Consider the following 24,089-nt stretch of genomic DNA (forward strand, 5'->3'; position numbering starts at 1 on the left):
TTGTTATAAGATAACTAGTTATATTATTTAAGTTTCTCTGTAGTAAGAAAAAACTCACTTAAATTAGTTTGACCTGAACTTACCCGAATTTATCGAAAGATTTCTTTAAAACTTATTTGACTAAATTTGAACATTGCTTATTAAGTACAATGAAATTACTTTAGTCTTAAAGGTCAATACTAGGTAAGATTTGTTTATATTGTTATAAAACATGTATAAACATTAATAATTAATTATTAGATTCACTTCTTTTGAGCGGAATCACAGTCGAAGAAAAAAACAACGAAACCCCAAAGAGTAGGCAACAGTTTTGAATCAAGAACAGACAAACCAAGCAATCATCAGGTAACCTTCAATGCCTGTGTATGTAAATGTATGTATGTGTGTGTGAGTGGGTGGGTGGAAACTTCCGCCGTTTGTGTTGGCCTTGCCCAAAGGCCGAGACAGAATCAGGGCTAAGCGGCTGTTAGATAATATTTTCCGTTTTTAACTCTGACAATTGTCGAGCCGCCTGCTTTTGTCTGCATTTGGCCGGAAACGGAAACGGTACACACATGCGCGCACACACACAAACAGCCGATGACTACATATATGCCATAATATACACATTCATACATACATATGTATATAGACATTGATACCAAAAAAAGTCATTTGAAATACACTTTTTATTGGCAATGGAAAAAATTACATCTACTATTAGTTCTGAGATAGAAGAAGGTTTGTTGTAATTGAATTGATTCATTTCGATTTAGCGTTTCCAATCCTTTAATATCGCTAATTTAATGCTTCTTTATTCAAGCCAACGTCTTAAGGCGTAAAATCCTCGACGAGTGAAATATTTATGAAGTGTGAAGATGCAGAGAAAGGAAGCGGCATGCGGCAAATGGAGACAAAATGAGGCTGTGGCAAAAAAAAAAAAAAAACGAAACTTTTTCAATTATAAACGCTTTGTGAGATAAGCAAAGACAGCAACAGCAACAAGGACAACAAAATTAAATTGTCTCCTGACCACAAAAAAAGAAAGACAAAAGGAAAAAATGGGAAACCCAAAACTTAAGCAGATGACGCCACTCAAGTGGCAACTGGCGGCATTTGCTTGATGATATTTAATTGAATAATATTGTTTACCATTTAAGACAATCTTCATACAGACCCCTTTGCCTGCAAAGTCTTATTAAGTCGGCAAGTGGGATTGCTCGAAAATTCTTAATGCAGAACTTTATGATGAGAGCAAAGCAAGAAAATTGTTAGTTAGTTAGTACCAAGAAGTTTACTATGTAGGTAAATATAGAGCAAAATTCTAGTTGGTTAACCAACCATTTCAACACACACACATAAATATGTATGTACATATATACCATTGTTGCCAAGTTAAATTTATATGTAAGATGGATATCAGAAGGCGATAAAATGGAAAAGTAAATAAAGTTGAGCACTCTCTCTCTATCCCTTATCCAGGAGCTTTTAAAGTGCTCTGTCATTCAGAGGTCACATTAGATGCAGGACACTAACCCCATCAGCTCACCCTCCACATCCCCATACTCACACACACACACGGACACATGCATTGCAATAAATAGCATAATGCCGGGGCAACAAATCAGACAGCTAGAGGATATAGAGACCGATATCAGGATGTAAGGACAACGACATTAAATTGGCATATCACGTAGCATTTGTTACACTGTGAAATGTAAACAAAATGCACACATACATATATGTATCCCTATGTATGTATAATAAAACAAACTCGTATGAAACTTGAAAAGCATAAATTTATTAAACGCCTCTTCAATCCAGCCAGCAGACACTATGATTATAAAAAAAAAAAAAAAAAATTTAACTCGCGTGGGAAAAGGTCCTCTTAGTCTCCAACTTCCATACATTTTTGCTCTTGCTTATTGAGTTTCGTTTTGAGTATGTTTTCCAGTTTTACACAGAATTCAGATTTGGCTATGCCCGTGCTTAAATAGACCTCTGACTTTTTCTGCTGTTGCTGTTGCTTTTGCTGCTGACGGTCCAGCTTGACCTGCTGCTGCTGCTTCCTTTTTTGTGCGGCCTTGGATACCTGGTCAGTGACAATTGTTGTCCCCAATGATCCGCTAGGATTCGCTGACAAATCGGTTTCAGATCTTGGCATTTTGCTGGCACCACGGATATAATTGTAGCCAGGCAACCAGCGACGTAGCCAACGATCCAATCGACAGACAAAGTTCATTTTGGAGCTGCTTGTCGAGCGCAGATCATCATCCTCCTCCTCCTGTTGCTGTTGTTGTTGTTGATCCTGCTGCTTTTGATTGTTGTCCTGGACGTTTTTCTGCTGCTGCTGCTGCTGCTGTCCGACGATTTGGTTAGCCATTCTGTTTTTGTTTTCGGTTGTGTGTTTCTCTTTTCTTTTTCTTTTTTATTTGTTATTTGGCTGCTGCTGCTGTTTGGGTTGAGGGGGCTCTCTAATTTTGTATGCAAATCTACAAATGGCTTAGGAAATGATTTCTTTTTTTCTGATTTTTCATCGAACGCTCTGTGTTGAAATGTTGCAAAATAATAAAACCTCTACATATGAAAAGATTATGAATTTCCGATACTAACTAGGCAAGGCAACTTAGATCGTAAATGAAAACTGTTTCTCAACCTTCAAAACAATTCATGACTATTTGATTTTCGTGAATTGATTTTAATCAAACTTTATTTAATAATAATTCCAACAAAGGAAAGACTGGAATGCTTCTAGTGATTTATGTTTGATTATGCCTTCCACACACATTAATACATATATCAATTTATATCATATACACACACACACACACGCACACATAAATATATCAGCAATATATCAATCAAGCAAGCACACAAAAAGAGAAAGAGAAAGGGAACTAAGATGATATTGATTTTCTATCCTCATTAAAATTAATTAGAAATAATGACCGCAAATAAATGCAGACTTCATATTAACAATCAAATAACAATAACATCAACAAAGAAACAACAAAAATATGAAAAAGAAAAAAAAAAAAACCAAAAAAGGAAAAGCATCAATGAAAAGCTTTTACAAATTGGCAAAAAATTTAAAGTTGAAATTCCCCATTGCCATTTCCATGCTTTTTGGTCTCGATTGTTAATCAGTCAAAATCCAAACAATAATTATAAAACTGAGGGGGCAAAAAAAAAAAAAGAAAACCAAACGAAAACGAAACTCAAACAGCACTCAAAATGCCTCCAGGGGGGAGGTGGCTGGGTGGGCACCAAGAGGCTTTGTTGTGCTTAGAAGCCACTCAGCAGCCGCTTGATTGTGTGACAAATTGACAGTCATGACAACAGCAGAAGTGCCCGGACAACTGAAGGTCTAAAGGATGAAGGATGCAGAGTGAAGAGCTAAAGGAACATAAATGAAAGCAAAGAAGGCGGCGCCACTTGAAACAATCAATGTGATTGCTGGCGGAATTTTTACAGAGATTCGAAAAATTCTCTAAGCAGATTGAAATTGCGAAATAGATTATTTGCCACAACTTCACTTCAGGGAGGACCTCTTAGCCAACTGTCCACACATTGGAATATACATACATATAAAAATGTTATATATTATTTGACATTTTTAAAAAGTCTTATAAAAAAACTCATTTAAAATATATGTATTTTCATTTTGATTTTATTTCAAATTACAACTAAAGCCACATTTAACGAAAGGACAAAAGGACAATGAGACAAATGGCAAAATAAGAGAGGCAGAGTGTGGGTGGAGAGGGAACAGGATTGGGTCGAACCCTTGACAAAGCGCTAAGCACCGCAAAACCAAGTTGCCAACAACATTGCCAGCTCGTTAAGACCCCACTGGACGACAGTAGTAGCAACCGCTCTTCAAGTGTCTAACTGTCTCTCTGCCAGTCTGTCTGTCTGTCTGTTCGTCAGTGTATTACAATCCCTTTTTGTCACTGCCCCTTGCTTGCTTGCTTTTCTATCTGTCACCCTATCTTCTCAACCCATCATAATTTAAGTGCGTGTGTGTGTGTAGTCGGCACACACTTGAGTTGCGTCGTTTACATGACCATTAATGTAACTTTGTGCCTACGCAGCTTTAACCAAGTTGTACATTCTAGTACCCCCATGTTTTGGCTGCTGACCACAGAAGGATGAACAAATGGTAAAATGACTGCAAAAAGGATTCCCCGATGAGTGGGCGGTGTGGGGCGGTTGCTTCCTGTTTGTTGCCTTTGTTTATTTGCTCTGCTCTTCCTTTAAGCATGACTGACCGACAACACACACAAAATGTTGCCTACTTTTTTGGGCCTAATGACTCTTCTCTCGGCCAACAAACACACCGAACGAAGCGAAGAGACACAGACACACAATTATAATGTTAATTTAGAAACAGCAACACGAACATATTCATAAAATTAAATTAATTGCCGACATTTTCACCACACTTTTAAGTCCTTTTTTTTTTTTTTGCTGCATTACGCAACCAAAATATGGTGTTTAGGCACTTAAACACATTTCGGTCCCGCAAATTGTCTTTTAAAATGTTTAATGTGGAAAAGTGGACAGAAAAATACTCTTGGTACTTGAAATTTAAGAAACAAAATACAAACACAGAATTTTTAGTATTTAGAATTTCATATTTAAATTTATTAGCAATTTGTTTCTTTTTGTGGTGTTTTGTATTCAAAAACGAAAACGAAAAAAAAAAACGAAGAACAGAAAAAGAAACAATTTGAGCAAATATTTGTTTAATTAAAATAATTACTTTTTCATTGCGTGAGATTCTAAAATTCTAGGAGAGTCAAACACATTTACAGAGATAGAGACGAGGCGCATTTTAATGATATGTTTGAAAATAGATTTTTAATTTGCTTTGTTTGTTTTATTATTATATTATTATAATTATTAAATTAAATTAATTTGGTGTAATTCTCTCTATATATATATATTTATTTATTTATAAGTATATTTTGTAATTTTAATGCTTGTATTTGTATATAGTCAAAGTCCGTATTATAATTAATTAGTAAAGATTTGATTTTTGATTTCTAGTTTGATTTAAGTTTTTTGTAAATTTTTGCTTTAAGATGAATATTTTAAAAGTTTTTAAGAAATCTAAGTAATATTATGTATTATAATTATGTGGTATGCATTAATACTGATAAAGTACTCGTACGTTATTTGTTAAATTGTTTTTGCTTTCATTAGATTCATTTTTTGATTAATTCAATGCGTTTTTGTTTTGTGCTCAATTGGAATAGCCTTCAATCATAGCTAAGGGAAATCGCTGACTTGGGTGTAGGCAACGGCGATGTGGTGTTTTCCTCCTCATCATCATTCTCCTGGGAGTCTTCCGGCTCGCCCAATGCATGAACAAACTCATAGAAATCAATGCGACCATCACCATCCACATCCACCTCTTTGATCATATCCTCGACTAAAGTCAGAGAGCAGGAAATGACACACCAATGAAAATCATCAGAAAGGAATCAGGGATAAAAACAAACAGGGATTGTCAAAGACACATAGCAACAGAAAAATGGAAGAGGATTAAATTTTTGTTGTCTACTCACTGTCCTCCTCATCCAGATCCTCGCCGAGGCACTGCAGGACAGCTCTCAAATCGGAGGCAGTTATATAGCCACGATTGTGCTTATCAAATACACGAAAGGCATCACGTAGTTCACGCTCTTCCTGGTCGGCCGAGGACAGACCCGATTTATCCTCGTAAGTCATATTCGAAAGTATGTCTACAAATTCCTCGAAACTAACATTTCCGTCCCCTAGAGTTGGACGAGACGAAGAGAGAATGTAAGTGACAGATAAAGACAGAGAGAGTTTTGGAATCAATTATCACCACCCATACCCACCATCCACATCAATCTCCTGAAGCATCTCCTGAAGCTCCTCGACACGAGCAAATTGTCCTAGCGAACGCATAACTGTGCCCAATTCCTCCTTGGTTATGCAGCCGTCGCCATCCTTATCAAATAGGCGAAAGGCCTCACGGAACTCTAAAAAAAGAGCATACACAGAGATATGAGCACACTTACATACATGCAGTCTAATTAGTTTAGAGATTCACCTCTCATCTGCCCCTTTGAAATGCATCGACGTTTATCCATGGCATCTGTGGCTTCCGATTCATTTCCTGTCTCATTATTGCCTCGTTTGGAGAATTGTCGTGTTTTCGTTTTGCGTTTATTACGCAAATTTCCCACACTTAACTTTGACTTGGAACGACCATCCGGGGCATATGGCCTGGCAGATTCGTCATAGACATCAGCCTCCAGCTGCTCATCATTTTCATTTTCATCGTCCTCGTCGTCGTCGTCATCCTCTTCATCGTCCTCGTCGTCATCATAGTCATATGCCTCGCCGTCATCATCTTCTTTATTATCCCGATAGAATACCTGCTCATTGAGCAAATTCCTTTGTGCGTAACTGACCCGTGTAACCCTAGATGCTGGTCCACCGTTTACTTGTTCGCCATCCACATCGACATTCTCATCAGCATCATCATCACCGCAAGAGCTGGAGTCATCTGTTTCCGCATCGGATGTGGCACGACCAGTAGTAGTAGTAGTTCGTTGTTGTTGTTGATGTTGTTGCTTTTGCTTTTGTTTTCGTTGCTGCTGGTGTTGCGGTTGCTGTGTGGTCACTTTTTTGCGTTGTCTTTGACGTCGCTGCAACTGAAGCGACTTTGTTGCCTTCTGCTCAATTGTGTGTTGCTGCTGCTGCTGCTGCTGAGTCTCCGTCTCCTCCATCTCCTTTTCTTCATCTTCTGCTGGCGCTGACCCCAAAGTTTCACCATCCTCCATGGTTCCTGATGTTGTCTGCTGCTGTTGCTGCTCCTCGTCGGGTTCATCGCCACTAACTGCCGCGTTTCTCGTCTGCAACATTGGCAAAAGCAATAGAAAAGTAAGTCCAAACTGTTTATTCAAATGAAATTAATAAAAAGCTACATTTTAGTTTGCTATTTAGTAATTTTATAGCTCATACGCCATGTTGGACAACAAACGAATCAATCACGTGCATGATTTAAAGTGAAACCCTGTATAAAACAAAACAATCGGTTCTTTATGATAAAAGTCACTATGAGAGCTACACTCAAGGCCAGATTAATAGATGTGAGCCTCAGGAGGGCTCCTGAGAACTTAGAAAACCGATTCTGAAAGATTTGTGGTACTATCGTACTTTACGCGGTTAACCCGGAAATTTGCCATAATACTGGGTCTTCTCTAGATATCATTAAGAAATTTGAATGAAATAGATAATTTTTTGCAAAGGGTTTACTTTAATTTTCAAACATGATAATATTAAAAAAGATTGTTTAGTTGAAATTTTTTTGTAGATAAAAGTTAAGATATTTTAGTTCTTTGAAATGGTATGAAAATGTTAAAAAGAAAAACTTACCATTAGCTGCCTTAATTCACGGGCAATTGTTGAACCAGTTAAAAATTTATTAACTGCCGTAAAAAGCCGTTTTCCTTCCAATGTGGCGGCCTTTTGTTTGCTTCAGCAATTCGCGTTTGAGACTTAAAGTATTAAAACCCAACGGCCGACTGAATTGGTTGCCGTTTCTCCGTTCCTCTTTGTGTGTGTTTTATTTTTAATGTTGGTTTAAATTTGCCTTTTTACTTTTTGTTTTTGTTGCTTTTCGCTGCGTCCTGCTGCCTGAATATTCAAATTTTCTAATTGGCCATTGCTGCTGATGCCAACCTAAAACAGAGAGATAAAGACAAACACAGAGAGGAAGGGGGAGAGCGAGTATATATAGAGGGTGGTCCAGAGAATTAGAGAAATGTTAATTAAGCAATTTCACATTGCAATGCAATTGGAATTGGCCGCTTGTGTGCATGCAATTGATGTATGCGTGTATGTATGTATGCATGGAATGGGATTGTTCGAAATGGAAAGGGATAGCAGATGGAAGTCGAATGAATTGGCACGTTTCTAATTTCAGACTAACGACCGACCTATCGACCCACCTACCGACCCCTAACTTGACCATGGATCACTCACACACCACAGGTTAATAATGAGGCGGCACGGCCACTAATGAGCCGTTTCGATTTCATCAAATCTTGCTACAGAAGGATGAGAACAAGAACAAAGGCGGCCGGGGGGCGTCAGATGCACGGAAGTGAATCAATCAAAAGACGCATGTAATTACATATAGTCAGCGCATTCATGTACAATTGGCTGTGCATTTCATAATTAAATGACTAAACAATTTAAAGTGGCTCAAAGCTTACACAAAACTAACTAATAACTGACTATTAATACAAATTTGTTATTTATTCGGTTGATTGTGTTTGTTGTACGATTCGTTTGAACCTAAATATGGTCCCTGTTGAAATTTCTCAAACAGACAGTACCAAGATTGAGTCTTTTCCTTTGTAAAGAGCAATACAGAATTTGGGTTTTAAATTTTATAGCAGATTTTTGACTTTTACGTTTTTGGCCATCACCACAAGCAACTGGGAGTATGTTGCACATAAAAATCCTTGTTGTTGTGGTCTTTAGAGGATTCTCCCTTTTGGGTTTGACAAGTAAGAAGAATTCCATGTATAAATACGTATGTAAATTGAGGCCGCCCAAGCCTCCATTTTGATGTATCTTCTTCTTTAGTTCCGATCGCATGGGAGGGGTCAAGAGGACTTTGAAAAAAACCTTGTCCCCTTTATATTTGCTTTCATTGCTACTGAATGATGGATTCTTGAACTTGAACATCAAACACGGATTGTGGAAGAGCAGACGTTCTATGATCTCGTCCAGCGGAAAGCCCTTCATTAAATTGTCCTCTGTAGAGAAGCTTTTGGAACTTTTACTGCTCTGCAGGCTGGTGTTTCCCTCCAACTTGGCCACTGCCTGGGCCACCTGACCATCTCCGTGTGTGACTTCCTTGCTGGTTTGTTTCTCCAAGTGATTGTCCTTCTCAGGTTTTGCTGGTTTTTGCATTGCTTCGTATTTTTCAATGAGTGCCCTGACCCGGGAATTCAATTCCTTGGAACAAACTGTGTTTTTGGCCATTGTGAATTTTGATAAAAAAAATTTTAAAAATAATCCAAAAAAAAAAAAAAAAAATCCAAAATCTAAATCCAAATTTTTGTGTCTGTGACCTACTCAAATCGAAACGATTGAAATACTAACTGAAGGCAACTGAGTAAAGGCAAAGTACTTCATATCTTGGGTTACTATGATCTAAAATTTCAAAGAAAAGGTATATAAAATAATAAAAAAAAACTTAAAAACGACAAAACCCTATAACATGGCATAAAACGCGGGTTGGTCATGAGGCATTAGGATTTTAGATTGAGAAGAGAAAAGTCAAGATTTTCAATGTAGTAAGTAAATATCAGTTCGATATTTATCGATGGCACCAGTTTTGATCCGTCTTCACAACTGAATCGAGTGTAAGTTTCAATAAATTTCCTTTCACTTGCTCGTGGGCGACTTTAAGAAAATGTGGTCGACGAGCAGGTGAAGAAAATGTTCACTTGTGTTTTTTCGATTGAACATTTTTACCTTACATTTATCCGATTATCACCTTGGGCGGTCAAAGAGAAGTGAAAAGTAAATGGCTAGGACATGGCCTCTCAGGACCGTATATCCTTTTTATCCACTGCCCTTTAAATTGCATTTCAATTGCTTGTGTGTGTGTGTGTGTGTGAATTTTTAGCATATTTCATTTCGCAGCCGCAGGACACTGAACAGAGACTGGGACAGCGACTACAGGAAGGAAGGAAGCCTACATGCTGCTGATGCCTGGGAAAACTGTTGCAAAGCCACCGCAGAATAAATGACCAAAAGGAAGTGCCACCAACACCAAGCAAAAACACCGAGCAAGGACACTGCCAGTGTGAAAGGAGTGAGTGAATAAGAGGGAGAGAGAGAAAGAGAGGAGGAGAAACGGAGCTAAAGTGTGAGGGGATGCAGCATATTTTTAAACTGCAGCCAAGTAATTTCAGTTTTTTAAATTTCTCCACAAAACTCGCCATCATCTTTTTTTCCTCTTTAGACCACATTCTCATTTGCATTCTAAGCACAAAAAAATTCCCACCAAGTGAAAGCGAAAAAGAAAAATGAAATTCTCCTTGAAATTTCCAAACATTTTTATTTTTCACATTCTTTTTTTTTTGTACTCCGGAAAGTTTTGTGACATGAAATAAATGAAGACACAAAAAACTCCAAGTGAGCTTACCTCCCTTACTGCCCTTCCGCCACGCATACCCGGGCCATCAAGCTCCTCCCCCAACCGCCACCAATCCGCCCCTTGTCAATGTATGTGCTTTAACAAATGCGCTTTGCATAACTTTGTCAACGTTAGTTTGCTTCTTTATTAGCCGGAAGTTCCAATTTGTAGACACGAAGCGCGGGGAGATGGAAGCAAAACTTTTCAATGAGTAGGCCATGGGTGGTCTTGGGTATATCACCCACTTTCCACTGCCATCCCCACATACATACTTCCCCCTCACCAAGTAAGTAATCAACATTTGATAAATGAAATGCACAGTATATTCACTACACGCGCTGCTAATAGGCAAAGTTTTTAATAGATTCTGCTGTGCATGTGCATGTGTGTGTGTGTGTGTGTGTGTGTGTGTGTGTGTGTGTGTGTGGGGTATATCCTTTGAGGATTGTGAACGAGAATTGGAAAGAGGAGCGAGCATAAACTACTCCGAAATCAAGTTTGAAAGAACATTTCAAATTTCAGATAGATTTTAATTGTACTTAAGGATAACTCTGATACAATATCAATATGAGAACAAGCATGGGCATTGCTAAAAACTCTTACTATTAGAATTGCAAAAAGAATTACTCCTAATCAACTGGAATCCAGATTAGCTAACTAATCTGATTTAGTACTGAACATGAAATGAAAGAAATCTGTCTAGGCAGACATCGTTTGAAACATTCCTTTGGATGGTCTTAGCCCTTTAGATACCTTTTCCAAAAGGCTTTTCGACTGATGACTGCATATTGCCTACATTTGGGGGCAAACACCCAACACATTCCTAAATTCCCTTATTTGCTATGAAACATTTAGCGAATACACTTTTTACACTATTTTATCTAATGTCCTTTTGACTATTTGAAATAGATCCAACTGCTTACTAAATATGGGGAATTACTAAACAAAACTTTTGTTGATAATAAATTTAGCCCAAGTCAATTTCCAATTCTAAAATGACGAGGCTATAACTTTTTGATTGTAAACAAAATTAAATTTTTAAGTGCCATTCATTTGTGGGAAGTGTTATTCAAAAATTTGTGGTAAATGCACAATTTCCCCCCCAGCTTTTTCGACTTTTCCTCTTCTGTTTTTATTGTTCAGTTGTGACTTTATGTTTTGCGGTTGAGGGAAGATTCAGTGTAGGAAAGGTGCCCCAAGGGGTGGCAATGGGCGTGTTGGACCGCAGACTCAATAAATCAATTTGCAGTTTTTGGTTATCTTTTTTTTTTTATTCCTTTTTTCATTGGTGTCCGTTGTGCTCAGCTGTTGGAGTCGTTTCCATAAAACTCAAACTGAAATACAAATATTAAGCGAATAACAAAAAAAAAAAACATATGCGAGAAGAGAAAAGTTTACGCATTTCAAGCGCATAAATCACACAAACGAATGAGCAAACAAACAAACAAACAAACGAATGGACAGACAGACAGACAGACAGAGAAACCAACAAATTGAGGTGCCTGTCCTCCAATAACACCCACGTCCATCCTCACGAAAGAAAAAAAACTTATGCGGGGCGGAGCTATGTATATATATATGTATGTCCTTTGACACGCCCACATTGACGGGCTTTCTGCAGCATTGCAACACGTAAATGTTTTTGTTTTTGCTGCCGCTGCTGATGATGTTTTCGGTTAGTAATAAAATTTTAACAACTCAAACGAAAAGCAAATAAAATTTACAGATATCGAAAACGGCACACACACACATACTCCCAGAGGGTACAGTCACGCTGCCTCCAAGCTAACAGGATACCACGTGTTTCGGGGGGCGTGAGTCCTGTGTGCATAAACAAGTATGTATAGGTACGTGATACGTATACCATTGAAACTATTCCTATATGAATAATAAATAAAAGTCGAAAGCTTTCATAGAGTTGTGATAACCAAAGGATTCATGTGGTCCAAAGACAAACTGGATTGAAGATCCATTCTCGCCTGAAGAAAAGTCCTCCCACCACCTTATGTGCATACAATTTTAATAATAAGTATCCTAACCCGTTTTTGTTTTCGATTCGAAATCGAAACTGATATCTGCTCTCCCTTTCGTTTTCAAATAAATTTGCCAAATTTATACATTTTTAATAGAAATAACTGAAAGAAATGCCTCATTTACAACTTAATTTATTGAAGATCATTGATTATGTAACAATGTTAAACCGCTAAAGGAAGTATTTCTCAGAAATTACTTGAAAAACCTATCAGGATAAAATTTAGGCACATCAAATTGAAGAAGTATTTGTGAAGAATTAACCAAATTATGAACTTTGATCATATCTAAAAATTATTCATAAATAATATTTTCATTCACGATCCGGAAATATTTAAAGCTATTGTATTTCTGGCCACTTTAAATGGCAAAACTACTGAATTTTTTAAATTTTTTCAATTATTTTAAAGTAAAATTCTCTTAAACTGTTTGGATCTCCCGGTTTTATAAACCTCAATTGGGTTTTAAAGCAGTTTTCAAATTTGTATCCAGCTGATTGGAAGTTGCTTGGCAAGCAGAAAATATCAATCACATGAAACTTTAAGCTTTAAAGGTTTTGTATGTGGTTAAGAAAGAGAAGTTACCAAGAAAAATTTCAATATTGGATTGCAATTTTTGGGTCTTATTCGGTGAAGAAATTAAGTGAACCCTTTAGAAAATGACACTATTAACCCTTTCTGCTTAATATCGAAAAAAAAGAGAATTCTCTTGTTAAAGTTTAGCTTCGACTATCGATTCCATTAATCCAGAGTAGTATATATTCACTTGTAAGTCACCAAAATAGGACAACTCACTTTTCTATCACTCACTTGTTCACTCACCGAATCCCTACTTCTACGACTCACTAAGATCCCTAGAAAACAATTGGATGAGTGCTATGCGGAACTGAACAAGTAAATGAACTTGTGAGCCTATTAAAAAGGATGTCGGTAAACTTGTTTATCTAAATGAGTCGTTTTGCAGAGCCTGACGCAAAAGCAAAATTAAAACTTGCATATTCGTATACATATATTTCCAGAAATAAGTATGCATATTTACATAAAACCGTGCTAAATGAATTTCATATTCATTCAGTTGATGGGAATGTATGTATGTGCATGGCTTGTGGTCGGGATAATGGAAGGAATGCAAAGGGATTTAGTAATTACAAAAGCTGCGGTCAGTTTAGCATACTCATTAAAGGGTAAAATATTTGCAAAATGTGAAATGGGTGTGCAAAATGAATGTGTGTGGTTAATGACGTTCCCTTTGTTGACTACTCATATATAGGATGTCACCTGTTTGCGACACACTCTCAGTTTGTGTGTGTGTGTATCTGACCCTCATTCAATTGCATTAAAATTTCAAATAAAATCTAACAAAAGAAATGTGCATTTTGTTCAACTCAATTGGCAATGCATTGGGGAACAGAACGGAATGCCAACTAACTATTCTGTGGACTTTCAAACAATTAGTTTGGCCCAAAAGGCCAAAGGAGAAAATGAAAAGTTTGAAGTAAACTTTTTTGCCTTCTTAGAGAGGGAGAACATGGCAAAAACTTTGTGATGACTTCGATTGAACATGGCAATCAGTTGAGAAAACATTCTGAAGCTGAGGGGCTTTGGGATATGACCGAGTGACTAAATATCAAGAGTTCCTTACTTTCTTTTTTTTCTTTCTTTTTGTTATTTCTTAAAGCCTCTACTTACATATAAAGGTCTCTAAACAAACTGATACAGAAAATACATGTTCAAAAAGTTTTTAAAGGAAAGTTCAAATTCAAATTTTTCCTTTATTTCATTTTCAAGGCAAGTAACAAAATTATAATAGAGTATTTCATATTTTTGGTACACTCTCTAGATTCGAGAAGTATAAAAGGAACTTGTTGTTTAAACAGTTTGGTATTCAAAAATCTACGACTAAATGACTTAAAATTTAATTAGATGAAAAAGATGAAAAACTGTGCTGGGTAGCTATGCTGTCTGTATCGTTAGAGGAGGTCAGCAATTTGGTCCAAAATCTCCGGACTCTTGTAAAAGAAAAAGAGTAAAAAAATATATATATATAAGATGAAATAAAGAAATGAAACAAAAAGCAATAAATAAACTATCTTTTATGAACTGGAGTCCCAAGACTAGTAATCAATCAACTCACAATGTTCTCCGATGAAATGGCATTGTTGCACATTTGGTTTAAAATATTATGACTGGAAGCAGTTGAAGAGAACATGGCATCAATTACACCGAAGCTTTCATTGGCGTTACCTGTGTTGGTGGGATCTTCATCTTCATTTGGCATCCCATCATTATTGCCATATGGCTCCTGAATTGGAGAAGTTTCCGGCATAGGTGCCATTAATAAAAGAGGTGGCTCTGTCATCATGGGCACGGACATATAAAAGGGATCTGTCGACAGTTCTAGGTCCTGTGCAGTTGACATAGACATTTGCCAGTCTGATGGCTGGAATAGAGTATACTCCTCAGGAATTGGTGCAACTATTGGTTGAGGATTTGCAACGCAAGTTCTTGGGGGCAGAGCCATTGGCAGTTGCCCTATTGGAGCTATTGGCAGTTGCCCTTTTGGAGTCAGTGGCTGTTCCACTTTTGGAGCCACGGGCAAAGTCAACGTCTGTGGGATTGCTTGGACTGTCATCGGAGTTGTAACTAACGGTAGTTCTGCTGGCATATTCGCAGTACAGGGGCACTTCATTAGTTTATATGAAGTAAAAGTGTTTGTTGTTGATGTTACGGACGCAGCCGAAGTCGCAATTGAAACCATTGGCAATTGAGCGTTGGGAATACAAGATGTAGCTGGTAACTTGTTTGCCTTTGCTTTTTTCTTCATTTGTTTTTTCAACTTCCGCTGACTGCGTTTGTCCAAAGAAGCTGTAGATGCTGCCTGATCCTTTTCTAGATTAGTTTTCGGTGGCAAACTGGAGTCTTTTAATGGAACAGCAACTGGCGGCCCAGTTACCGTTGCGGTTGGCACAGAACTCGTCTTCTTTTTTTCCTGAATTTTTGTGCGTTTTTCGGAAGATAATCCAGTAGATAGTTGAGACATCGAACCACTGGATGTTGATGGTGAATATGTTTGCAATGCCATCGATGGAGTGATGGACTCATCGTCTGACTTCAAATCGCCTATATTGGCCCTTGACACTAAAGCCTTTGTGGTTTTGGATTTCTTTTTGAATTTCGATGTATTTGGTAAATGGCGCTTTGCACCACCAAACGAGGCCGTCGGCGGTGTAGGATCAAGTGTCATCAGTTGATTCGGAGATGCTAGAGCCTCTTCTGGGCGCACAAGCAACTTCTGTTTTCTAGATTTCCGCTGAACGGTCCTTTCGGGAGGCTTCTGTGGGAACTGCATCTCATCTTCACTCGAAGATGTAATTGGGGGCTCTACAGAAGCCCTTTTCATTTTCAACTTAGATTGAATGCTTGACTTACGTGCCTTGAGAGGACCTATTGGATCCATAGTAGAAGTTGTAGCTGGAGAGTACCCACCAATTGTTCCAAAATTAGTAAAAGGGTGCTCCTTAGAAGTACATGTAGAAATGGGAAGCTGCTTGCCAACACCGTTAGTTACCGATGGCATTGCCGATTTTTGTGTAATCTTTGGTATAGTCACTGCTTCAATCTTAGGTGTAACTTTAGTTGAATTGGTCATCAAAGTTTTCGAATTTAGATGGCGTTGTTTCACACTGGATGCAGATGGCATCGTTGAACGAGTTTCTTCCGGCTCAGTTACTACTGTAGCAAAGTGCTGCCAAGGTTTAAGTTTATATGGCATGCGGCTCTCGGGAATTGATCCGGATTTTGGCACACTTATTTGGGAACGCACAGTCTTTGACTTTGCTGTCTCCATAACATTACGTTCTTCCGGCTCCGGTTTTATTGGAGCAATATTCTGCGGTAGTATGGGTTTAAATGGAATACGTTTCTCGGAAGCTGATCCCAATACTGGCACTCCAACGGGACGTTCTGTTTTCATTACATTTGGCACAGAAAACTTTGTTGGCCCCTTTTCAACACTGCTTCGCTTCGACGAAGACTTTGGAATTGCTCCTTGGTGCTGCACCTTTGAAGATATCGAGTCAATTTTCTGTGGCTGTAGTTCGCAATACTGTCCTTGGAATGTTTTTAGGTAGAAGGTCTTCTTGGACGCTGAGACCAAGAGTGGTATCAAGGGTGGAGGCGGCCCTGATGCGCCTTCTATCACAATGGGCATCAGCTCACCGTCAACTGGCTCCATCACAATCACTGTTCCCATTTCTACTGCTGTCTCAAAATCTGTCATGGGTCCCTGATCTTCCATAATTATCTCTCTTTGATCCATTGTTGGTCTTGTATGTTCTTTAGATTCGTTTAAATTCTTTTGAACTAAACCACTCCATATATGTATATGTGTGGATAGCTTTGAAATGTCAGAATGACTACTCGGGCGCAATTTGAAAAAACTGAAAAACGAACAAAACAAAAATCATACAAATTAAAAAAAGTTAATAAAAAAAAATGCAATTTGCCACAAATAAAAATAAAACGCACAGGTAGATATATGTACATATAACATTCTTTTTATGTTTAAGCAGACTCATTAGGGGGACTAGGGGACTTAAACACATCTCTTATTTATAAATAAATTACACTCCAAACTAAACAAAACGACAAATTAAGTGCGGCTATGGGAGATGTGGGACAGGACAGTGACAAGACAACCATCGGGCATTAACACACACTCAACCCACCGAAAAGCATCCGACCCAAAACCCACCCACTGACGGGTGGCGAGCTCAAAGCACTTTCTGAAACAAAGGACAAGGGCAAAGGCAAACGAAAATAAAAGGACAAAAACGAAAACTAAACGAAAATCTACCAAAACAGAAACAAAAACAGACACACACACACACACACACAACAGCAACAAATAGATGTAAAAACAGTGAATAAGGAACCCAAAAATGTACGCGACTATATATGTATGTATGTACATATGTTTTGTATGAATGTAATATGTATTTCGTCCTTATGCGGATGATGTGCCTTTACATATGTCAACTGTCTGTATCCTTTTATTGTTACACAAGCCTTTTATTTCACTTGTTTTTCTTGCTTTTTTGACGTCATCGTCAAAGTCGTACGCGTCTTGGTCTTGGTTTTGGTCCTCCTCGTCCTTTACATCGTTGGCGGTGGCGTTTAGCACTTTTAACCCTCCAGAGTTGGTTTTTGGCCAGTGCCTGTGCCTGTGCCTTTGCCTTTCCCCAACTCACACGCAACTCAAAGAAAGGCATCTCAGAATTTACATATTCAAACCAACCAGCAGACGCGTTTTTGGTGTGCTTCATCTATTTTACGTATTCATCGCTTATATTTACATGCGTTTTATTTCCGTCTGCTCGTTATCTCTGTGTGAGTTTTGTTACATATTCAAAGGCCGACACAAAAAATACATACATACATACATTGGCCTTCTCCTGTGACTGCCCTGCCCACCACCCTCTCTAGCTGTTTAGCCGTGCCCACCCCCGTTTCAAGTTTACTACATCCTCCACATCTTCATTCGCAACAGGACCGTATTCCTTTTTTTTTTTTTGTTTGTTTTTGTCTTTTGGTGGGTGGCTGACATTTTCCCCCTCTTATTTCTCTGTTGGCCAACAATTCAACTGTTGCCCTTTATTATTGTAGGTTTTTGGGGAGCAAGTGAGTTCCTGGTTGCATGCCACAACATGGGCGTAGTATTGTCCTTTTGCTTAATTGGTCCTAAGGCCTAAATTAGAATCAATCTGCAATTGAACTCTTTTGTTTTACAATAACTCTCTCTTCAAAGGATTGTGATTATAATATATTTTAAAGTCCTTTTCCCATACATATCTAAGCCACTGTCTGTGCATAAGGCTAATAAGTACACACACAGGACTTTTTACTGTGTCCTAGCCGTAGGTATCTGTGTTAGTGTTAAAAACCAACATATATACATATTTCTGATGTGATTGCTTAGGAAGATGTTGGGATGAGAATGGAGATAAATGTGGACCTCACCAAAAATTCACTCTTCCCAAAGAAATACAAAAAATCTCTTGGTAATACAGAGAAAAAAGGAAAGGAAATGAGGGATACAATGCGGAAATCAATAATTAATGCACAGGCACACACAAATCGAGAGCAAACTCTACGGGAATTCCAATTGCTATGAAATGGGGCGTGACTAAAAAGGATGGGTTTACTTTCACCTTTAATAAATGCAATGAGTGTGACGTGTTACATTTACACAAATTTTTTTTAGGTCAGTTCAATGCGTTCCCCGGTACCTTGTCTCCCTACGCAAACGCTGGCCATAGGCACGTGAGACCAGATTGAAGGACTCCAGATAACGATCCATGCACTGTGCGATACACGACTGCTCTGATCCAACTAGCTCAGAGCCCGGCTTATTGATGCACGTGTGAAAGCATTTATTTGTTATTTTGGCCAACATATCGGAGGCGTTAGCCAAAGCAATCTGTTGACGCATTTGATTCAGTTCCTCCTCACATTGGCCAACATTGTTGTTCATTTTTGGTTCTGGGTCCTAAACTGATTTTACTTTGTAAGTGTAAGTAAACCAAAGCAAATTAACTAAAATAATGTCTAAAAAAAATTTGACAATGAAATCAAGAGTAAAGTAATGAAAGGAAAACAAACACAAATTTCTTATGCATGCAAATCCCAAAGTGCACTTTGTTTCATCTCTTTCTACAGCTGCTTCTGTCTCTCTCTCTCGTTCCCTCTCGCAATCAAGTGACTAGTGGTCTCTTTTTCTTTCAAGTTGGTTGCCAAAAATTACTCCTTAAGTAAAAATATATTTATATTTATATGTTTAATCAATATTAATATAAAATAATTTGATTTCAAATGTTGAAAAAGAAAACTTTTGACAAAAATTGTGAAAGGGTATTAAAATATCGACTAGTTCAGACTTAGTGCTTTTCATTTATTTTTTTTTTTTTATAAAATATATGACAAGAAATTTCCATTTCACTAACAACAACTGACAATTTGACTTGGCTTGACTTTTTGATTTGGCTTTAACCTTGATTTGACTTGAGTTTTTTTTTCTGGAGAGGGGTGGGTTTTGGTGCCGCATTGGCATCGAATTTTCCATCGCCCATCTTGGCGTTAGGATTTCTAGTTTAGAATCAAATTTAGCCAATTTAATCGTTGCCTCCTATCATAGCCTCATATCAGTCTGTCGATAATCTTGATCAATAAATTTTCTACAAGTATGAAGAGGAGAGGGGGGTCAATTAATTTTCCCAAAGATGATGATGAACATTTTTGTTGTCACATCCAAGGAGCCCAGCCCATAATATCCTCTATGCAAAAACGAAAAAACCAAAAAACGAGGATGGCTTGGGAAAGCATAATTGCTGGGATGCTGGGGCATAATGCGAGGGAGGCTATACAAATTTTGGGATTGGCCCAAAGATAATGATTATTTATTACCAAATTTTCTCGGAAAACTGCACATGAGATGGCATTTTCCCCAACAAAAAAGGCAAGGACTTGAGTAAATGTTAAATCTTTCTAACCAAATAGAAATTTCAAGGAATTTCAACAAAAACAATTCAAAGATGAAACATGAGAAACGGCACAGAATGTGTAATATAAAATAAGTGTAAGAAGTGTGTACTTAGTTTGTCCCTTTAACTATTTTCTTCTGCCTAATCTTTGAGTAGATTTTCTTTCTACTTTTTCTTGTCTACAATTTAAACTTGGGTTTTTTTTTTCATTCTGTTAATCAAATCTAATCCAGTTTTATAATAGTATTATTTAAATTTTGTCAACTTGCATATTCAGTGTACACACACACGCACACACACACACACACACACACACACGCTGCATAAGCGTCCTACGGGGGGTTTAAGGAAGCGTTGGAGAAAATGCAAAAATTCCCTTCATTTTGCCTGCTGCCCTTCCTTCCATTCCTTTTGCCCAAATGTTGCCTGTGTGAAAATGCAATTTAAATCATGAGAAATATAATTTTCATTTAATGAATTGGATCATGTAAGGCGACGATGCATTCCATGTGTGTGAAAGTATTTCACATGAATGACTCCCAGGCAGGGAAAAAAGAGAGACAGCGACAGAGATTGAGAGAGAGAGAGACAGAGATATAGAATAAAAGAGTGAGTGAGATAGACTTGAAGATGGAAGTAAAAGAGCAACAAAGTGGAAAAGTTAACACGAAAAAGGGGGAAAAAAAGGCTTCACTACTCCTTGAAAACTTCTTGATGTGTAAATGACATTTAATAGTTTTACGTGCAAAGCAATGGCGAAGGGGGGCCAAAGATGGAGGGAGTGGGGCAGAAATGTAGATTTTCTTCATAATCCCCGGACACATGAAGTCAAGTCAAGGACGTTTGACTGTGAGCGAGAAATGCAATTGCAATCAACATGGGCATGTGCCTAATCCCTAGCCCATGCCCATGCCCAGAGGCAAGCCATTGGCTTGCGGGTTATGCAATAAGCTGTTAGCCATTAACTGCCTCCCCCTGTGTGCCTCGTCAAGACCAGGTGAGATACTTCCGAAATTGCCTGAGCACACAAACTGCACAACAATGACACTGAAAACGGGCAACGACAGCAGGAAAGAAAGAGCCAGAGCCACAGCTAGAGCAATAGAGGCAAAGCGTCGAAGAAAGGATGCGAAGGATGCGCAGGGATAACGCTTGATGGTTGGCCTTGCTTGTCCGTGCTCATGTCCCCAGATACACCCACACCCTCATCTCTTCCACCTTTTTCCGACATTTCGCACAATGTTTCATGTTGTGGGCCAACAATAACCCAACAGTGAAACGACTATGAGAAATATCCAAAAGAAAATAAAAAAAAAAAATACCAACCAGCCAAGAGACGAGAACAGAGACACAAAATATTTTTTGGGCCACCCGCCACCCAAACACACACAGACATACACTAAGTGTAGTCCTAGAGTGACAGTAGGACAGGAAGAAACCTTGGATTTGGGTTAACGGAGCATGTGTCTGGTAGAATAGATATATATATTAATGCATACATATGGAATAAGAGTCTTCAAAAACCCAAAAGAAGCGGCCAATATCTGTCCGGATCCAACTTAAGTTCTATCCCTGATCAAAGCATTTTGACTCATAGATCCATATCCCTATTCGGAATAAATCTTCCTTTAATGGAATATTGAAATGCAAATTTGTGAATCGATTGCATAACTTTTGCATTCTACGTTTTGTGATAAGAGAAACACTAGCAACAAATAGAAACACTTAACAACAAAATGAAAATATTAGAAACATTAATCAAGCGCCAAATGGCCTGTGAAAGTGAGAAAAATATGACAAATGATTGACCACGCCAGCACTGCAGTGAGGCGGAGAGGGTGCTAGGGAAGCTGCCACAACAACTTGTCTAAAAATTATCTAGCTTGCCTTGTCGATTCCCCTTTTTCTATTGCTCTCTTTATCTATTTTCTTTTCTTTTCAGGTAGTTTACCCATTTTCAATCCAGCAACCACACACACACACGCGAGCGCGTCCCACCTCAACAGCAACCTGCAAGCATAACAATCTGAAATTGTTTTTCCTTCCTTCCTTCCGTTCGTCCTTCCGCCCTTTTCCACTCCTTCACCAGCTTTTTGGCAGCTTTTGTTTTTCAACTCCCATGCAAAAGACGCGTTGGGGAAAAAAGCCAAGTCAAACCAAACAAAAACACAATTTCCGCTAAATTTGTGAATGTATTTGATTATGACTTAAAAAGAGGTGGAACCTGAGGGTGAGATAAGACGAGGAAAATGAATGGATGATGCTAACCCAGGAAACGCTTGAAACTTTTCCATTTTGGAAAATTATTTAATTTGTTTGCGCATTTCAGTATGAAAAACTTGAATACGCTTTTTGTTTCACTTTCGGTGAATTCTATGAAATCTTTTTTAGCAAATCAAATAACGTCAGGCAAGTAAAGCCTTACTTTCTGAGAACGCGAAACGGAAGAGTATGGAGAATAGGATAGATAGGTTCCTTATGCTTCCACCATAATGTAATTTTTAAAACTGCATCAAGGTTTTTAACAAAAAAATTACAATAATTTTATTACAACGAACGCTTCCCTCACATCTTTGCACTCTCAAGAGTATGCTATACATTTTTTATAAGTTAATCATTTGCCGCTTTGGTCACTCTTATAAAGAAATCTTTTTGACAGGCAATTAAGATTTTCCTTCTTTGTTCTTTTTATGCCGGTGAGGCTTTTTTTCATTTTTAATTAGCTCTCTCTCTCTCTGTCTTCCCTGGCCTTTTATTACATTTACGGCTTTAGCTTTTCCCCCGAAAAACTTCTTGCTCCCTTTAAGTTTTTGGTTATGGCACGACGAATAGTCGACAACCTCGTGGTATTCATTTTTTTTTTTTTTTTTTTTTTCATTTCATATGAAAAAAAATTTGCAAGAATTGATTTGATTATTCATGAGTGTTAAAAAATCGGACAAAATGTGAAAATTACATTGGCATATTGAAAAATGCACTTTTATTTACTTAGTTTTCTTTAATTAGAATATGGAAATGGTTCCGAGAATTTGCATTTTTTAATTAAATTGCCTCGAAACATAACCTCAAAGCCCAGCACAAAAAAAAAAGAAGAGCGGAAACATAAAAAAGTGCAACACGTGACAAAATGCACGTTTTTTTGGCGAAAAAGTTGGTCTTGCTTACCGTTTTTGACTGCTCGCCACGTGCTCTTCCTGTTCACTAAAATTCCAGATTTTTGCCAAAAAAAAAGATGCCTTCTAAAAAACGAAATGAAACAAATACATAGTTAAATAAAAGTAAAATCAAAGTTAAACAAATAAAAATAGCGGTAAAACAATGCAATTTTGTAGTCTCAGCGGTCTTTTTTTAATTTTTGTTTCCTGAGATTTATAATTTTTTACAGTTTGTCACATTCACCATCACAAAAACATCTACAAAAAAAAAATTTAATAACTACAATATTAATACATTTTTACGAATTTCTTAATTTTTCTCGCTTTATATGTTTTTTTTTTCACGAAACGCGTTGAAAGATCCGCTTGTAACTTACACCATCACATCACGAAAACATCTACGAAATGGACCACGACACGCTTTGCTTGAAAGCCCAAGCAACTGAAAAAGAGACAAAATCCAAAAGTGTTACCAGCTCCTAAAAAACTGGCCACCCAGCAATCATTTACAATTTACAATCAATAAAATGTTACCCAATAAGCTTTTTTTAATTTAAAATTATTGATGATTGCAAATTGCAAATTTGAAATTTTTGAAACTGGCTTGTTAGGCAACTTTCAATGGTAAAATTAATAATTAATTAAGTGTTTCTAAAATCATCGTACTAACAATTAATACTGAGGGCCAAATTCAGTAACTTTTTGCCATTCACTACATTTGAAATAGCAATAGATGAATACAGAAGGGTTTCTTTTTATTACAACCTGTTCGGAAATGTGGAATAGAATACAATGGCGACTTTGTTTTTATTCTTTTTCTAGACATATTTAGGTATTATTTTTGGACTTTGTTTTCACAAAAATGTTGTAGTTTGATTCTAGGTCCCTTTAAATGTTTTTAAAAATTGTGATTGCAAATTTCTATTCAATATATTTAAATACAATTAATATCCAATTTACTACGATTTTTTTGATAGTTTGAATATGTTTCTCGAACTCAAAAAACTATTGAATAGTTTATATATTTGTTAAATATCACTTTATTTAATCAAAAGAAAATGTCAAAACGTTTTGGCTGTGTTGGAAAAATATATAAAAAAAAAGTTTAACTGCGAAATGAATTGCTAAACGACCACCCGGCTAAAAGTATGCTATACAATCTTCAAATTCAAGATTGGCGGCACCGAGC

At 37.5% G+C, this 24,089-nt stretch overlaps 2 protein-coding genes and 1 long non-coding RNA gene across 11 annotated transcripts; 1 reads left to right on the top strand and 2 right to left on the bottom strand.

The window, feature by feature from the left end:
• Positions 1-43: 43 nt before the first annotated feature.
• Positions 44-1,021, top strand: LOC137583709 (uncharacterized). The gene is made up of 3 exons (XR_011033433.1): positions 44-183; positions 241-345; positions 803-1,021. It is a non-coding gene; the product is annotated as an uncharacterized lncRNA (long non-coding RNA).
• Positions 1,022-1,758: 737 nt separating this feature from the next.
• Positions 1,759-2,609, bottom strand: LOC137583555 (nuclear transcription factor Y subunit beta). The gene is made up of 2 exons (XM_068298629.1): positions 2,593-2,609; positions 1,759-2,524 (listed from the first exon to the last, which is right to left on the bottom strand). The coding sequence occupies exon 2, from the start codon at positions 2,360-2,362 to the stop codon at positions 1,868-1,870; it is 495 nt and encodes a 164-aa protein (XP_068154730.1). The 5' UTR covers positions 2,363-2,524; positions 2,593-2,609; the 3' UTR covers positions 1,759-1,867.
• A 2,314-nt stretch (positions 2,610-4,923) lies between these two features.
• Positions 4,924-23,344, bottom strand: LOC137583560 (mucin-17). 9 transcript variants are annotated; one of them, XM_068298642.1, is made up of 7 exons: positions 23,278-23,344; positions 22,911-22,984; positions 7,396-7,701; positions 6,065-6,872; positions 5,850-5,993; positions 5,553-5,762; positions 4,924-5,416 (listed from the first exon to the last, which is right to left on the bottom strand). In XM_068298642.1, exons 3-7 carry the CDS (start codon positions 7,396-7,398, stop codon positions 5,244-5,246), a joined length of 1,338 nt encoding a protein of 445 aa, XP_068154743.1. In that variant the 5' UTR covers positions 7,399-7,701; positions 22,911-22,984; positions 23,278-23,344; the 3' UTR covers positions 4,924-5,243. The 9 variants fall into 9 exon arrangements, with proteins under 9 accessions (XP_068154743.1, XP_068154744.1, XP_068154746.1 ...); XM_068298643.1 differs by lacking the exon at positions 23,278-23,344 and adding an exon at positions 23,196-23,224; XM_068298645.1 differs by lacking the exon at positions 23,278-23,344 and having other exon boundaries at positions 7,396-7,687; positions 22,911-22,970.
• Between the last annotated feature and the right edge of the window lie 745 nt (positions 23,345-24,089).

Source organism: Drosophila tropicalis, unplaced genomic scaffold (genome assembly GCF_018151085.1).
Source record: "Drosophila tropicalis isolate 14030-0801.00 unplaced genomic scaffold, ASM1815108v1 contig_867, whole genome shotgun sequence".
Classification (NCBI taxonomy): Eukaryota; Metazoa; Arthropoda; class Insecta; order Diptera; family Drosophilidae; genus Drosophila; species Drosophila tropicalis.

Coding starts and splice junctions, on each gene's coding strand:
- LOC137583555 (XM_068298629.1), bottom strand. CDS start 2,362: ATGGCTAACCAAATCGTCGGACAGCAGCAGCAGCAGCAGCAGAAAAAC.
- LOC137583560 (XM_068298637.1), bottom strand. CDS start 18,739: ATGAACAACAATGTTGGCCAATGTGAGGAGGAACTGAATCAAATGCGT. Junction 16,647..18,494: donor CGTTTGCGTAGGGAGACAAG/GTACCGGGGAAC, acceptor TTCGTTTTTCAG/TTTTTTCAAATTGCGCCCGA. Junction 14,217..14,341: donor CCATTTCATCGGAGAACATT/GTGAGTTGATTG, acceptor TTCTTTTACAAG/AGTCCGGAGATTTTGGACCA.